General features: G+C 44.4%; 1 protein-coding gene and 2 pseudogenes across 1 annotated transcript; 1 reads left to right on the top strand and 2 right to left on the bottom strand.

Annotated features, from left to right (window-relative positions):
- Window positions 1-669: 669 nt before the first annotated feature.
- On the bottom strand, window positions 670-3,249 carry LOC148062838 (general transcription factor II-I repeat domain-containing protein 2 pseudogene; annotated as a pseudogene).
- Window positions 3,250-10,762: 7,513 nt separating this feature from the next.
- On the bottom strand, window positions 10,763-11,608 carry LOC148062837 (uncharacterized; annotated as a pseudogene).
- Window positions 11,609-12,824: 1,216 nt separating this feature from the next.
- LOC148062836 (uncharacterized) lies at window positions 12,825-15,717 on the top strand. The gene is made up of 4 exons (XM_087779021.1): window positions 12,825-12,930; window positions 12,998-13,099; window positions 13,163-13,789; window positions 15,317-15,717. The coding sequence occupies exons 1-4, from the start codon at window positions 12,825-12,827 to the stop codon at window positions 15,691-15,693; spliced, it is 1,212 nt and encodes a 403-aa protein (XP_087635147.1). The 3' UTR covers window positions 15,694-15,717.
- The last annotated feature ends 441 nt before the right edge of the window (window positions 15,718-16,158 follow it).

Here is a 16,158-nt window from a genome sequence, read left to right as displayed (position 1 = left end):
GTTGTGACACCATTTTCCTAAGTTTAGAGATTTTTCTCAGTTGAACTTGGAAACAGTTCCTGGGCAGTTGTCTGCAGTGCTGCACTAGAGACGTGTCTTTGACAAATACAACACCCTATCTTTACATTTATTTGTGTCGTATCTTCCTCCTAATGAATTATTATTGATCTTCTTTTCCCTTCGGCTGCTCCCTTCAGGGGTCGCCACAGCGAATCAACCTCCTCCATCCTACCCTGTTCTCTGTATCCCTTTCTCTTCCCCCGACCAACCTCATGTCCTCTTTCACTACATCCATAAACCTTCTCTTTGGTAGTCCTCTAGAACGCCTGCCTAGCAATTCCAACCCCAGCATCCTTCTACCAATAGACTCACAGTCCCTCCTCTGTACATGACCAAACCATCTCATTCTAGCCTCTCTCACCTCATCTCCAAAACATCTAACATGTGCTGTTCCTCTGATTGACTAATTCCTGATTCTATCCACCTTCGTTCCTCCCAGAGAGAACCTCAACATCTGCATCTCTGCCACCTCAAACGTCATGCCTTTTCCTCAGTGCCACTGTCTCTAGACCAGGGGTGTCAAACTGGTTTTCACCAGGGGCCGCATCATCATAATGGCTGCCCTCAAAGGGCCAGATGTAACTTATAAATGTAACTAAATGTAAGCTAATGTAAACTAAATGTAACTACTCCTTAATGTTAAATGACTTTGAATGTATTACTTGAGAGGGGGCATAACTACTGTAAAACCAACAATTGTGAGCTGCTAACAACATATGTGATGTAGCATTTTACAATAAAATAAAAATGGCTGCACACAGCCTTGCATGTGGTGCACTAAATACATTGCTACACATAAAAATAAGTCAAAACATACAGCTCAAGACTAACAAGTTGAAACAGTCTGACAAGCAACTTTTCCTGTTGATGCACATGTATCATCACACTTGTCACCTCAAGCAGAGAAAAAATAAATCAATTGCAGGAAAATCAGATTGGTGAGTCTTTATAACAAGAACAAGAACAAGAACAATTCAATTCTTGTGGATGAGTAGATCCTGAACAAGTGGATCCCCTCTCCACCATCCATTGGTCATGGTCTGAAAATAACAAGCACAATCATTAAATTTCACACAGTTTAACTATTCTTCTTCTTGGTTACATTACATTTTATTATATTCTAATTGGGTTTTTAAAAATGCTTACCTATGTCTTCCGACCAGATGTCTGACACCGTGTTCCCGTTACCAGTGTGTCAATGTCTGATTTTAGGTCCTGTGCTGAGGCAATCCGTAGAACAGAATGGAGGTTGTCATCAGTGATGCGAGATCTGTGCTTGTTTTTGTTTACATTCATTATTGAAAACAACTGTTCGCACAGGTAGGTGCTCCCAAACATTGAAAGAACACGGGCAGCATGAAGTCGAAGCTGTGGCATCAAAGCAGGGGGCAGCAGACGGTAAAAGTCCTGGATTGCAGCATCCTGGAACTTTGCTTTCAGGCCACTGTCGCTTTGCAGATCAATCAACTCCATCTGAAGGTGCCGGGGTGCAGTGCCGATGTCAGTGGTGAAAGGACTGGTAAAGAGGGCAAAGCCAGTGTGCTGTGCTCGTAAGTCAGAGAAGCGCCGATCAAACTCATTCCTTATCAGGCTCAGTTTGGAGGCCAACTCAGCACATGAAAAAGTGTGGGGAAATGAGCCCGAGATGCTCTGACTAACAGGAAAGTTACCAAGATCATTGTGTTTCACTTGGCACATCCATAGGTCCAGTTTACGCTGGAAAGCCGTGATCGTGTCGGACATCTTTGTGATGACTTGTTTGCGTCCCTGCAGCTTCTGATTCAGTTCGGCGAGATGCTGGGTTATGTCACACAACATAGCAAAGTCACACAGCCACTGATCATCTGACAGTTCAGGCAAGGGTTTTCCTTTACGCTGCATGAAAACAGCAATTTCTTCCCTGAGCTCAAAAAATCTTTTGAGGACTTTGCTCCTACTCAGCCCCCGAACTTCTGTATGGTACGGCACATCTCCATGCTCCGAGTCCATCTCCTGCAAAAACAGCTGGAACTGACGATGATTCAGGCCACGAGCGCGAATGAAGTTCACTGTTTTCATGACCGTGGTCACTATGCCATCCATCCCCAGCACCTTCCCACACAAAGCTTCTTGATGGATAATGCAATGATATGTAATCAGAGGTGTGAGACAGTTAATTTCTTGCATTTTCCCCTTCATTATTCCAACTAAGCCCCTGTTTCCTCCACACATTGCGGGTGCACCGTCTGTAGTTAATCCCACCAACTTTTCCCAGGGCAATACATTTTTACTCATGGACTTCTCCACCGCATCAAAAATGTCCTGTCCTGTTGTGGTCCCATGCAAAGCAGCCACATCCAACAGCTCCTCAGTGACAGTGAGGTCCGACTTCACGCCTCTGATAAAAATTGATAACTGCGCTGTATCCGTGATATCTGTGCTTTCATCAACAGCTAATGAAAAAGCTATGTAGCTGCGTGTCTCGTCGGCCAGCTGTGTTGAAAGATTTCCTGCTATTACCTTAACTCGGTCCGCGATGGTGTTTCTTGATAAACTGACATTTTTAAAAGCCTGTACCTGGTCGGGACACACTTGCTCACACACTTTCACCATGCACCGCTTCAAAAACTCTCCCTCTGAAAAAGGCTTTGAACATTGGGCGATGTGTTCAGCCACAATAAAGCTAGCTTTCACTGCTGCATTATTTTTAGCTGTGGCTTTCGTGAAAACATTTTGCTGTGCTTGCAGTTTTCCTTTTAATTCTTCTGCAATTTTTTTTTTTTCTTCATGAGTAAATGTGGCATACTTAGCTCCATGTTTGGTGTCAAAATGCCGGCGTAAATTGTATTCTTTGACAACCGACACTGCCTCATAACATAAAAGACATACAGGCCTTTCTCCTTGCAGCACAAACATATATTCGCCTTCCCACCTTTCTTGAAATAGCCTTCCCTCCTTATCAACCTTTCTCCTCTTGGACATTTTGCTAGTATGTATTTATATTTTTCAATTCCACCTGTTCGCATTGATTTGATGACGCTGCAGCCTAGTGGCGGATGCCTAAATCGTGGGAAAAATAATACCGGTAGGCATGCATTGTGGGTAAATGTAGGTTTCTTTACAAGCCAGCAGCAACTTGTGCGACACTTTTTCTTGCTGAAATCGGTCATGTGACAGGGAGCGATTGACAGGCCAGGGACTCTGCGTGTGTGTGTGCGTGTGTGTGTGCGTGTGTGTGTGTGTGCCGCGATGAGAGCGCGCGCTGCTCACATCAAAGGCTCGCGGCCGGTTTTCCCAAAGCAGCGGCGCTATAATGCAAACACGTAGCGTGGATGACAATCTCTGGTGGGCTGATGTTGTTGATTCGAGCCAGACAGACAGACTGACCGACAGACTGTATGGCCCATCGCCCCCCGCTTTGCAGGCTGGGCAATGAGAACCCGACCCGCCTGCAGCGCACCGCCACAGCGCTGCTGCGCCGTAGATTGCGTGCGTGCGTGTGTGCCTGCGCTTGTGAAAACCTGACCGAGGCAGAGTCAGAGAAGGGAACGCAAGCAGCGCGAATACAATAAGGAAAACCATTTTGTCTGTTGTTGGATTGGTTTGTCGGACAAGTTTTTTTTTTTTTTTTTTTTTTTTTTTTTCCTCGTTGGTCAAGGTAAGGCAGGCGGGCCACATAAAATCACATGGCGGGCCACATTTGGCCCGCGGGCCTTGAGTTTGACACATATGCTGTAGAGTGATGTTTGTGGAAGCCAGACTAAAACTTCTCATAAATGTCACTGTGATCCAGGAACAAATACAGCAGCTCAGACACCACCTTCTCCAAGATCTTGGACAAGAAAGAGAGCTTAGAAATAGGCCTAAAAATGAAGGTCAGTCGGGTCTAAGCCTGGCTTTTTAAGAAAAGGCTCCACAATGGCATGTTTAAATGCATTGGGAAACCCTTTGGAAAGGGAGAGGTTCACTATATCGGTAACCCAGGAGTCAATTACATCAAATACTTTGATACAAAGCCTACAAGGTAGGACGTCATCTGAGCAAGAGGAGGGTTTCATCTTGTTCACTAGTGCCGAAATATCAGCTAGAGATACAACACTGAAGGAAGACCACAAGGAGGAGACAGGCTGAGTGTAAGCAGGGGTTCCACACAAAGAGGGAGATATTTTCTCTTTGATCAATTTAATTTTGTCAATGAAAAATCTAAACAATGTGTTTGATTAAAAATTATTATATACTATACGTATATGCCATACCTTGTCTTATTGCTATTTCAAATGATCTGTTAAGTGTTTTTTCTGCTGTGTCTTACAAATGCATTGCTGTCAGCTTCACAGAAGACAGGCATGAGTATTGATCGTGTCAAACAACACTTTGGGATTTGCTGCTATCAGTTTCTTCTTCTTCTCCGGTAGAAGTTAGCAAACCCCAGAAACTGCTGCAGTTTCTTGCGGGAATTGGGGATGGGCCAGTCTGTCACCGCACTGACCTTCTCGGGGCAGGTCCTCACTTGTCCGCTCGCTACGATGAACCCAAGGAAGGATACCGAGGTGACACTGAACTCACACTTCTCGGCCTTAACATAGAGTTTGTTCTCCAACAGCCGCTGAAGAACTTGTCGGACGTGCTGGCAGTGCTCCTCCTCGTTCCGAGAAAAAATAAGTATGTCGTCCAGATAGACAAAAACCGAGCGGTTGAGAAAGTCCCGGAGGACGTCATTTACAAGGTTCTGGAACACTGCAGGGGCATTAGAGAGACCGAAGGGCATGACCAGGTATTCAAAATGGCCAAGGGGGATGTTAAAAGCAGTCTTCCACTCATCCCCTTCACGGATGCGCACCAGGTGGTAGGCATTGCGTAGGTCCAATTTTGAGAAGACTGTAGCGCCCTGCAGTGGCTCGAATGCGGAACTGATGAGGGGCAGGGCATACTTGTTCTTGATCGTAATGTTGTTGAGTCCCCTGAAGTCGATACAAGGACGAAGAGACTTGTCCTTTTTGGAGACGAAAAAGAAGCCAGCACCAACAGGGGAGGAGGAGGGTCTTATGAGGCCAGCCGAAAGAGAATCTTTGATGTACTTCTCCATTGCCTCCCTCTCTGGCCGGGACAAGTTATACAGGCGACTAGTTATGCCCTTACTGGGCAAGGGGGCGCCGGGGAGGAGATCAATGGGACAGTCATAGGGGCGATGAGGGGGCAGGGTGAGCGCACGACACTTGCTAAACACCTCTCCTAGGTCATGATAGGCTGGGGGAACCAAGGAGAGGTCGGGGGGTACTTGGGGCGAGGGAACAACTCCCTCTGCTGGAGGTAGTGCATATTGAAGGCATGTGGAATGACAGAAGGTGCTCCAACTCACCACCTTGCCAGACGACCAGTCGAAATGGGGGTTGTGCAGCTTGAGCCAGGGGTAAACCAGGACCAGAGGGGTACGAGGAGACTGGATAACGTGAAACTGAAGTTTCTCATGGTGATTACCAGAAACAATTAATTCCAGGGGCTTGGTACGATGAGTAATAAGGGCCAGGTGGCGGCCATCTAAGGCGTTAGCGTTAAGGGGCGAGGGTAATTTTTCGAAAGTGATGCCAACCTGAGAAGCGAACTTGGCGTCAATGAAGTTTTCGTCCGCTCCTGAGTCCACCAGGGCGGGTACTGGCAAGGGACGTCCGAGGAACAGAAGAGTGGCATCCAGGAGAGAGCGTGAACCGAGAGGAACGGGGACGGAAGGAGGGTGGCTCAGCAGGGCCCCGAGTCTCACTGCTGGGCCTTGTCTTTTGGCAGTGACGAACAGGTGGAGATGAGATGTCCGGGTTGTGCACAGTACAAACACACCCCATTCTTTAAACGACGGGACCGCTCAGCTTCGGTGAGACGAGTGCGCCCCAGCTGCATGGGTTCCTCTTCGGGCACAGCACATCTCACGGGGGCAGAGGGGGTAGCTCTCGGGAAGTGTGAGGAATGGATAGTAGAGAGTGCTGGGGATATGGAACTCCCTGTCCTCTCCCTACGCCGCTCACGTAGGCGGTTATCCAACCGGATAGAAACGGAGATAATTTCGTCCAGAGTCTCAGCCTCCTCCCTAGTAGCCAGCTCATCCCTGATGGACTCACTGAGACCAGAAAGAAAAATCCCACATAGAGACTTATCATTCCAGCCCGATCTTGCTGCATAAGTCCTAAACTCTACGGAGAACTCAGCTACACTGCGGGAGCCCTGGCGTAAGGAAATAAGGCATTTGGCGGTGTCCCCTCCCTCCACGGGGTGATCAAAAACCTTCCTCATTTCCGCAACAAAAAGATCAAAATTATCCCTGACTGGAGAATCACTGTCCCATACTGCTGAGGCCCACGCTAAGGCATTCCCCATAAGTGACCCCATAATGTAAGCTATCTTAGCCTTCTCAGTGGGATAGGTGAGGGGTTGTTGACTGAAGACTAGGGAACACTGAATCAAAAAGGCCCTGCACGTACCCATGTCCCCGGCGTAGCGTTCGGGCGCAGGAATGAGAGGTTCTCGGGCTCGTGGCAGGTGTGCTGGGGAAGTGGGGGCAGGCGGAGGAGTCGTAAGCAGTGGGGGTTCCGGTGTGTGGGGAACCAATGCATCCAGTTGTGCGGCCATCAGAGTGACTCGGGTGGCGATGTTTTTGAAGGCTTCCATAGCGTCCCGGAGGGCTTGGCTGTGCTCGGCAATCTGAGTGCCTTGAGTGGCGAGAGCTCCGTGGACTTTTGCCATGTCCGCTGGGTCCATCTTGGCCAGATCGTTCTGTTATGTTCTGCGATGCTGAACCCAAGAGCAGACAGAGGCGAAGTTCCAGAGAGTACAAAAGGGGTTTATTGAACGAAGGGGAAGCAGGTAGTTGAAGGGGAAGCCGGAGGGAGAGCGAGCTGGAGTGAGGGATCCGAGTTACTGCAGGCAGAGGAACAAAAGTTAGCCGAGGTCCGAAAAAACAACGAGAGACTTCAATACGAGAACAAGGTAACACATAAACTGAGCCAGTCACGTATAGTTACCACGGTAGAGTAGAGTACGATCTGGCGCCGACCGCGGGGAATCCAAGGGTAGATGAAGGGGGTTGATTGGGGATCAGGAACAGGTGAGTGTGATTGGTGATGAGGACCAGGTGTGAGGTGAGGCGACAGGAGGAGTGGCAGACCAGGGGGAGGGGAACACAGCAGGCTGCTGTGACCACAACAGCCTGACCACGTAACTGCTACGATGAAGACGGTGACAGACACACACACAAGTGCAATGTTCTAAGAAAAATCCTCACGAGGACTTGAAACTTAAGTATATACTTTAAATATGAAATAAACAAATCAATAATAATGGGTAAATGAACAAAAATGTAAAGATATAACATATGATAACTGAAGGACATTTTCAAAAGAAAAAGTCAGAACAAGATGCACTTAACCCTTGTGTTATCTCAGGGTCAAGGTCAAATGCATATGCAGTGGTTGTAGTCGTTCACCTTGACCCAGAGACAACACAAGGGATACCACAAACACATTTGTTTGCAGGCCACCTTGACCCTGAGACAACACGTGGGTTCATTTGCTTACATTTCAAGATCGTGCATCGTTCTGCCACTAGAGCTCGCTGTTGCACTAAACAGATAAAGGTTGTTATACGGGTTTCTATAGAGCAAGTTTAATTCAAAGCTTCAAGGATAAAAGCAAAAATTGAAGAAGAAAATTTAGCTTTACAAGCTTCTCTAGAAGAAAAAAGGAGAAAAATCCTACAGTTGGAGACGATGAAGAATTTAAGTGCAGCACAAGCAAGAATTTGTGTTTACGATCAAGACGATGTTGTTAACATTGATCCAACCATTTCCGAGGAGGCTGCAAAGGACAAAACCCTCCAATCTCCAAGATCTAAGATGCAACAAAAGACTGCAAGTTAAGATGCCACAAGCAATATCCCAGTCCCAGAACCTACAATATTCCGTGGAGAGCCAATGAAGTATAACGACTGGAAACACTCATTCCAAACCTTGATAGACCAAAAGAACATTCCGGACAAAGAGAAGCCATACTACTTGCGTGGATATGGAAGCGGAAAAGTAAAATCTGCTTTCAAAGGCTACTTTCTGCTGGGGACTGAATCTGCTTATCTTGGAGATTCTGGAGGAGCGTTATGGAAGAAACCCCTTCACAATTGCTAAATCCTAGAGAGCTTCATATGTGGCCAAAAGTAGGTCCCAAAGACAGTCATGAGCTTAGGCAATTTTCATAGTTCCTCTGCAGCTGCGAGAAAGACATGGTCCACATCAAAGAATTGAACATTTTAAATGACTTTAATGAAAACGGAAAATTACTTAAAAAACTTCCAGACTGACTAACTGCAAGATGGAACCGCAAAGCTCTTCAGACGACCTCAAGACAGAAGTACACAACGCTAATCGCACGGAGGTCAAATTAATCAGTTCTTCAGAAATGATGAAAGTCTTGGAATCTGATTTTACAAAAGGACAGAAGAAGTCGATGATGTGTCTCAAGAAGATTCTTGTCAAAGTTTAAGGCCGACATCAAACAAACGCAGACTGGTCATTATGAAATGCCTTTGCCGCTCAAAGAAGAAAGACCAAAGTGAACAGATAACAAGATCTGCGCTTTACATCGCCTGGATTGTCTTCAGAGGAGAATAAGGAAGGATGCCAAGTATAATACCAACTATGTCAACTTCCTGGAAGACATCGTTCAGAGAAAAGAAAGAAGGAACTCGAAAGTTAATGACATTGTTATATTGAAAGATGACCAATCCCCACGGAATGAATAGAAGCTAGCCAGAGAGCTCAAAGTTTATCCTGGTTCCGACAATATTGTCAGGAAGCTCAAGTTGTAACAAAATCACTCTTGACAAAACCTGATTCAACACTTTAATAACAAGCTGAGTAAGTAAGTAAGCAAGTAATTAAGGGTTATCTCTGGAGCACTTTTCTAGACCAGGGTCCCAAAGCGCTTTAACAATCAAAAACAATACAAAGTGAAAAGATATACTTTAAAAGGCCATGACACATAAGACAAACACAGGAGTCTTAGAAAAGCAGGGAAAAGGTAAAATAAAAGTGTCTTAAGATGTTTCTTGAAGGAGTCAGTAGATCATCAAACACAGATATCGTTCCAAAGCTTAGGAGCAACAGTCTGGAAGGATTTCTCTCTTCTGGTCCGTAAGCGTGTTCAGGAACCATCAGTAGATTCTGATCCACAGACCTCAGAGCCCGAGCTGGGGTCTAAGGCTGTGTAACTGTGGTTCTCATGTGTTTTGCAAAAATCCTTTGTTTTGTATTTCTTATGTAAAATCATTTATTAATGTTTAATATGAACAGTTTATGTTTTTGCTCTATCAAAAATCCATTTTGTTGACTGTTCTTCTAAGTTTTCATAGTGGACTTGGAGATCAAACTTCAAGTAAACCAGTCGCTAGAGAACCACTTGTGTCTGTGTATGCTTCGGGGGAGTTACAGGCTGGATCAGATCACTGATGGAAGGTCTGACCATGAATAGATCTGAAAGTAAGAACCAGAATTTTAAAATGATCCTGAAAGAAACTGGCAGCCAGTGAAGAGTTTTAAGGATCAGGGGAAATGTGAGTTATTTTACTAGAGCGGGTCAGAATTCTCGCTGCAGAGTTTTGTATCAACTGCAGGTGAGACAGCTCCTTCTTGTTTACACACTACAATAAACTGTTGCAATAGTATAAACAAAAAGGCAGAAACACATGTATTATTATATCCAGATCGTGTTGTGACACCATTTTCCTAAGTTTAGAGATTTTTCTCAGTTGAACTTGGAAACAGTTCCTGGGCAGTTGTCTGCAGTGCTGCACTAGAGACGTGTCTTTGACAAATACAACACCCTATCTTTACATTTATTTGTGTCGTATCTTCCTCCTAATGAATTATTATTGATCTTCTTTTCCCTTCGGCTGCTCCCTTCAGGGGTCGCCACAGCGAATCAACCTCCTCCATCCTACCCTGTTCTCTGTATCCCTTTCTCTTCCCCCGACCAACCTCATGTCCTCTTTCACTACATCCATAAACCTTCTCTTTGGTAGTCCTCTAGAACGCCTGCCTAGCAATTCCAACCCCAGCATCCTTCTACCAATAGACTCACAGTCCCTCCTCTGTACATGACCAAACCATCTCATTCTAGCCTCTCTCACCTCATCTCCAAAACATCTAACATGTGCTGTTCCTCTGATTGACTAATTCCTGATTCTATCCACCTTCGTTCCTCCCAGAGAGAACCTCAACATCTGCATCTCTGCCACCTCAAACTGCATGCCTTTTCCTCAGTGCCACTGTCTCTAGACCATAGATCATGACTGGTCTCACCACTGTCTAGTGTATCTTTCCTTTCATTCTGGCTTATACTCTTTTGTCAGACATTAACCCTGACACTTTTCTCCACCCATTCCATCCAGCTTAAACTGTTTCTTCACCTCTTTTCCCCAATCTCCACTACTCTAGACTGTTGACCCTAAATACTTAAAATCCTCTACCTTTTTCATTTCCACTCCCGATAGCCTCATGGTTCCACTTGGGTTCTTCTCATTCACACATATGTATTCTGTCTTGCTACGGCTTACCTTCTCCTTCTCTTTTCTAAAGCATATCTCCGCCTCTTCAGCTTCTCCTCCACCTGGTCTCTGCTCCCACCATCGATCACAGAGTCATCTGCAAACATCATAGTCCACAACTTCATTGTATGGCTCATCAACTTTATTCCTCTATAGTTACTGCAATTCTGAACATCTCCCTTTTTCTTAAAGATGGGCACCATTTCACTTGTTCTCCATTCCTCAGGCAGCTCCTCACCAGAAACTCTACTGCTTCCTCTCCTCGACACTTCCATACCTCCATAGGTAGATCATCAGGACCAACTTCCTTTTCATTCTTCATGCATTCCTCACTTCACCTTTACTAATCCTTGCAACATAATGGTTCACAGTGGTCACCTCATCTACCCTTTGCTCCCATTCATTTTTCTCATTCATTAGATCTTCAAAGTACTCTTTCCATCTTCCTATTAAGTCTGTGGCACCTGTCAACACATGTCCCTCTCCACCCTTAATCACCCAAACCTGCTGCACGTCTTTCCCATCTGTATCTCTCTGTATAAATCATTCTCTCCCTCCTTACTTTCCAACCTGGCATACAAGTCATCATAACCCCTTTGTTTGGCCTTTGCCACCTCTACCTTCACCCTGTCCTTCATCTCCCTGTACTCCTGTCTGCTATCTTCAGTCTTCTCAGTGTCCCACTTTTGTCTTTGCTAACTTCTTTCTCTTTATATTCTCCTGCACTTCCTCATTCCACCACCGAGTCTCCTTCTCTACTTTCCCACCTGGGTGACACACCAAGTACTTTCCTACCTGTCTCCCTGATTACATTAGCTGTAGTTGTCCAGCCATCTAGGAGCTCTCCCTGACCACCCATATTCTTTCTCAGTTCCTCCCTGAAAACCATAGAACAATCCTCTCTTTTCAGCTTCCACCACTATGTCCTTTGTTCTGCCTTTGTCCTCTTTTTCTTCCTTGTCACCAGATTCATCCTGCAGAGCACCATCTTATGCTGACTTGCTACACTCTCACCCACCACTACTTTGCAGTCACTGATCTCCTTCAGATTACATCTTCTTTACAAGATGTAGTCTACCTGTGTGCTCCTACCCCCACTCTAATAAGTTACCCTATGTTCATTCCTCTTCTGAAAAAAAGTATTCACTAGAGCCATTTCCATTGTTTTTGCAAAGTCTACCACCATCTGTCCCTCTGTGTTCCAGTCCTGGATTCCAAACTTCCCCATCACTTCTTCATCACCTCTATTTCCTGCACAACATGTCAATTGAAGTCTGCACCAATTACCACTCTCTCACCTCTGAGGATATTCTGATACACTTCATTTACCTCACTCCAGAATGTTTCCTTCTCCTCCAATTCACATCTCTCCTGTGGGGCATAGCCACTAATAACATTTAACATCACACCTTCAATTTCAAGCTTCAGACTCATCAATCTATCTGACGCTCTTTTCACTTCCAGGACAGTCCTAACAAACTCCCCTTTTAGGATAACCCTTACTCCATTTCTCTTCCCATCAATATCATAGTAGTACAACTTAAAACCTGCACCTAAGATTCTTGCCTTGCTACCTTTCCACCTGGTCTTCTGACACACAGTATATCTCCCATCCTTCTCTGCACCATGTCAACCAACTCTCTAGCTTTTCCCGTCATCCCAATACCCAATATTCGAAGTCCCAACTCTCAGTCCCAGACTCTTGCATGTCCAATTTTCTCTCTTTTTCTGAACCCGCCTTCCCCCTCTCCTCCTTCGTCTTCGACCCACAGTAGCCCAATTTCCGTCGTTGCCCAGTAGGTTATCGGCACCAATGGCGGTCGTTGTTGACTCGGGCCTCGATCGATCCGGTATGGAGTCATGGTTATGATTCGCATGATTTGGTTTTGGCACAGATGTCCTTCCTGACACAACCCACTGCATTTATCCAGGGCTTAGGGCCGGCTCATAAAGACACTGGTTTGTGACCCCTGTAGGCTGCATTAAACAAATTATTAATAATACTTTATATATATTGTTATTATATACATTATTGTCATCTTATCCATCTATAAGAGAAAAACAGATTTCGACTTGAGAGAATATCCCAACCCCTGCAGTTGAGTGTTGCGACACACACACACACACACACACACTCTCACACAAACACACACACACACACTGAAACATAAAGTAGGTTTGAGGAAGAGAAAGTTAGTCTCAACATGTCCGTGAGCTTCAACAGCAAAGCAGGCGAGATGGGATACAGCGGCTTGGACTTGATTGACAGCGATGGTCACTCGAACAATAAGAAGAGACGCAGCATTTCAGGTAGGTCTTCATTTTTTTTAAAGACTTAATTCTTTTTATTTTCTTAAATTGATTCATGTTTTGTCAGAGCGGTGTGTGAGACCTGCTGCCGTTTGTTCTATGCTTCTGGTTCTCTTTCTTCTGGTGGCGATCCTGATCCTGATCCTGATCCTGATCCTAATGGCCCAAAGTGAGAATCACTGGTGAGTTTGTTCTCAAGTTCAATTCAACCTGAGTTCCTCATTGTCTCCAGGCTCAAGAACAAGCAACGCTCACACCCAGGCAGCAGCAGGTGACAACACCAAGTGTGAGAACCTGACCTTGCAGTGGATCCAGCTCCAGAGCAAGGTCCACACACTGGATAAAGAGAAGGACGCCCTCAGAGCTGAGCGAGACGTGGTCGCCGCCGAACGAGACTGCCTGAGAACGGAACGAGACGTTCTCAAACCAGAGCGTGACGCCCTCAGAGCCGAGCGAGACGTTCTCAAGCCGGAGCGCGAAGCCCTCAGAGCCGAGCGAGACGTGGTCGCCGCCGAACGAGACTGCCTGAGAACGGAACGAGACGTTCTCAAACCAGAGCGTGACGCCCTCAGAGCCGAGCGAGACGTTCTCAAGCCGGAGCGCGACGCCCTCAGAGCCGAGCGAGACGTCGTCGCCGCCGAACGAGACTGCCTGAGAGCGGAACGAGACGTTCTCAAACCAGAGCGTGACGCCCTCAGGGGGGAGAAGGTCGTCTGCGAGGCCGAGCGGGATCAACTGAAACAGGACAGAGAAGCTCTCACGGCCGAGAGGATCGAGATGATGGAGAGAAACCACAACATGAGTGAAGAGATAGAGAGAATGAAGAGGGAGGACAACGTGACGAGGATCGTTTATCCAAGTAAGACGTCTTGAACCTTCAAAAATGTTTCAGTAACACACTTAAGCTATTCTTAATTCAACTGTTGTTTTCCTTTAACATCAGTTTCACTGTTACCTCTTTGTAATTGTTGAATAATCTCTGTTGCTTATCTCGTCTCAAACACTGGCATCTTTAAAGGTCAACAACATGAACTTTTATCTACTTTTTGGACTTTATAAAATTACTTTTGGATTCGTGTTAAAATATTATCCAGAGATTGTATGTATGTTTATTTAGATTGGATTAGTTCACAGCAGCATAAGGGGAACCAAATACAATAAGCAAGAGCACACAAAAGAAATTGAATAAAATACTATTCAGTTGAAATATAATTCTAAATTTTAAAGACTTGTTAATACACAAATATACAAGAATTACAATATTCACAAAAGTCCCTTATTTTCTGGTGCAGTTTACTTAAAATATGATGTAGAAGGAAAGAAAAACTACTTGATAAATTACAAGAAATTATATTCTATGATCGAGTTTTGTGTGAAATAACAAAAGAAAAGAAAAAAAACACCACATTTTTCAACGACTGTCTAGTTCTCCAAATCAATTTTTTTTTTCTAAAGCATGGAAAAAAAGGCAGATTCATAATGTTAAAAAATAAATACATCTTAGTCCTTCTCATTCAATATATATATATTTTTTAATAACATAGAAACATTACCTAAAACGATCCATATATTTAGTCATTCATATTTTAAATAATATAATAATATTCAACGTCGTGTCTTTTTGAAAATTTGAGGGATGATTTAAGGTAACAAACATAAAAATGTTTTACTTATATACTTGTATTTCTCCGTCAGTCACGTGATCGTAAGCATCAGAGGAGGAGAAAGGTTCGACCACAAGTTGACCTTAAGTTTAGAAGAAAATTAAACAAGGTCAACTCTGAGAAGGTCTGCGCTGTCTTTTGAGCCTATATTTTTTTGAGTATTGTTTTGATTGTTTAAGCGCTTTGTGACCCTGGTCCGTAAAGCCCTCTATAAATATTACTTACTTACTTAAGTTTAAAAGAAAGTTAAACAGCGTCAACTCTGAAAAGGCCTCTGGTGTCGTTATGGGAGCTCAGTCAGAGTTTGGTGATATCAGAACAAGTAAATAAGTTCTTGATTTGAGATTCTTCATCATTCGTGTGTGATCTTGATATTTTAAAGTAGGGCTTTTGTTGTCAAGGTCGATCTTTAAATCCATATTTAATGTTCATTTATCTTCTTATTTTGATTGTTTTTCACAAAGTCAAACCAGTAATAAGCTACTTGAGAAATCTTTTTTAATGTAGCCATTAGTGTGACAATAACATATTGGCTGTTTCACGTCCTCAAGTACTGTTTACAAAATGTTTGGATGACAGCGCCCCCTGCTGGTGAGCTCCTACGTTTAAGGTTGATGCAAGTGGATCCTTCAATGAGAACTAAACAATGCCTTGGAAAAATGTTTGTTTTGTTGAATTATTGATTTTAAATTTTGTTTTAACCTTTTATTTCTTCCTTTTAGTCAGAGTTTGTCCGGATAAAACGGTCCAATTCCAAAACAGCTGCTACTACATCTCGCCGCCGAAAGTTCGCAAAACCTGGGTGAATAGTAAAAAAGCGTGCGAGGATCTGAACATGCACATGGTGGTGATCGACTCCGACGAGGAGAACGACTTTGTGTCAAAGTTCTACCCGCGGATCTGGATCGGTTTGTCGGACAGAGACAAGGAGGACAAGTGGACGTGGGTGGACGGCCGACCTCTGGACGGAGGGACCCACTGGGCGAGCGGGGAGCCCAACAACGAGAACGACGAGGACTGTGGGGAACTGTTGCAGTCGGTCAGGAAATGGAACGACATGCCATGTAGTAAGAGTTTGTCGTTCATATGCGAGATGTAAGAGCCTCGTTTGGTAATCAACGGTGTTGACTTGTGGATCCTTTATGTACTTTTAACTTGATTATTTTTGGCACTATTTCTTTTTTTTTTCATCTTAAATTTTTTTTTTTCCTGATTGTGTGAATGCTGGGAAACGTTCACAAAACGTTCTGACCTATACTTTGTGCCGCTTCTCCTCGCACAAATTGTATCCGATTTGAACCATTCAAACTTTTATCAATTAAGCTCATTTCCGAAATGCGGGTTTTGTTCTAGCTTTCTTTTATCTCTTCCACTCTTTCTTTTATTCCTATTATTCTACTCCATTTATTTCAATGGGGAAAATCTTCTTATACTTTTACTACTAATTCTACTACTAATTCTACTTTTAATAAGAATTCTACTACTACTTCCACTACTACTTCTACTACTAATACTACTTATACTTTTACTACTACTTCCACTACTACTACTTCCACTAATACTT

This window comes from Callionymus lyra, chromosome 17 (genome assembly GCF_982586985.1).
Source record: "Callionymus lyra chromosome 17, fCalLyr1.hap1.1, whole genome shotgun sequence".
Classification (NCBI taxonomy): Eukaryota; Metazoa; Chordata; class Actinopteri; order Syngnathiformes; family Callionymidae; genus Callionymus; species Callionymus lyra.
Note: the sequence above shows the minus strand (reverse complement) of the source record. Positions and strands in the feature narration are given on the sequence as shown.

Coding starts and splice junctions, on each gene's coding strand:
- LOC148062836 (XM_087779021.1), top strand. CDS start 12,825: ATGTCCGTGAGCTTCAACAGCAAAGCAGGCGAGATGGGATACAGCGGC. Junction 13,100..13,162: donor CCTGATCCTAATGGCCCAAA/GTGAGAATCACT, acceptor CATTGTCTCCAG/GCTCAAGAACAAGCAACGCT. Junction 13,790..15,316: donor GACGAGGATCGTTTATCCAA/GTAAGACGTCTT, acceptor TCTTCCTTTTAG/TCAGAGTTTGTCCGGATAAA.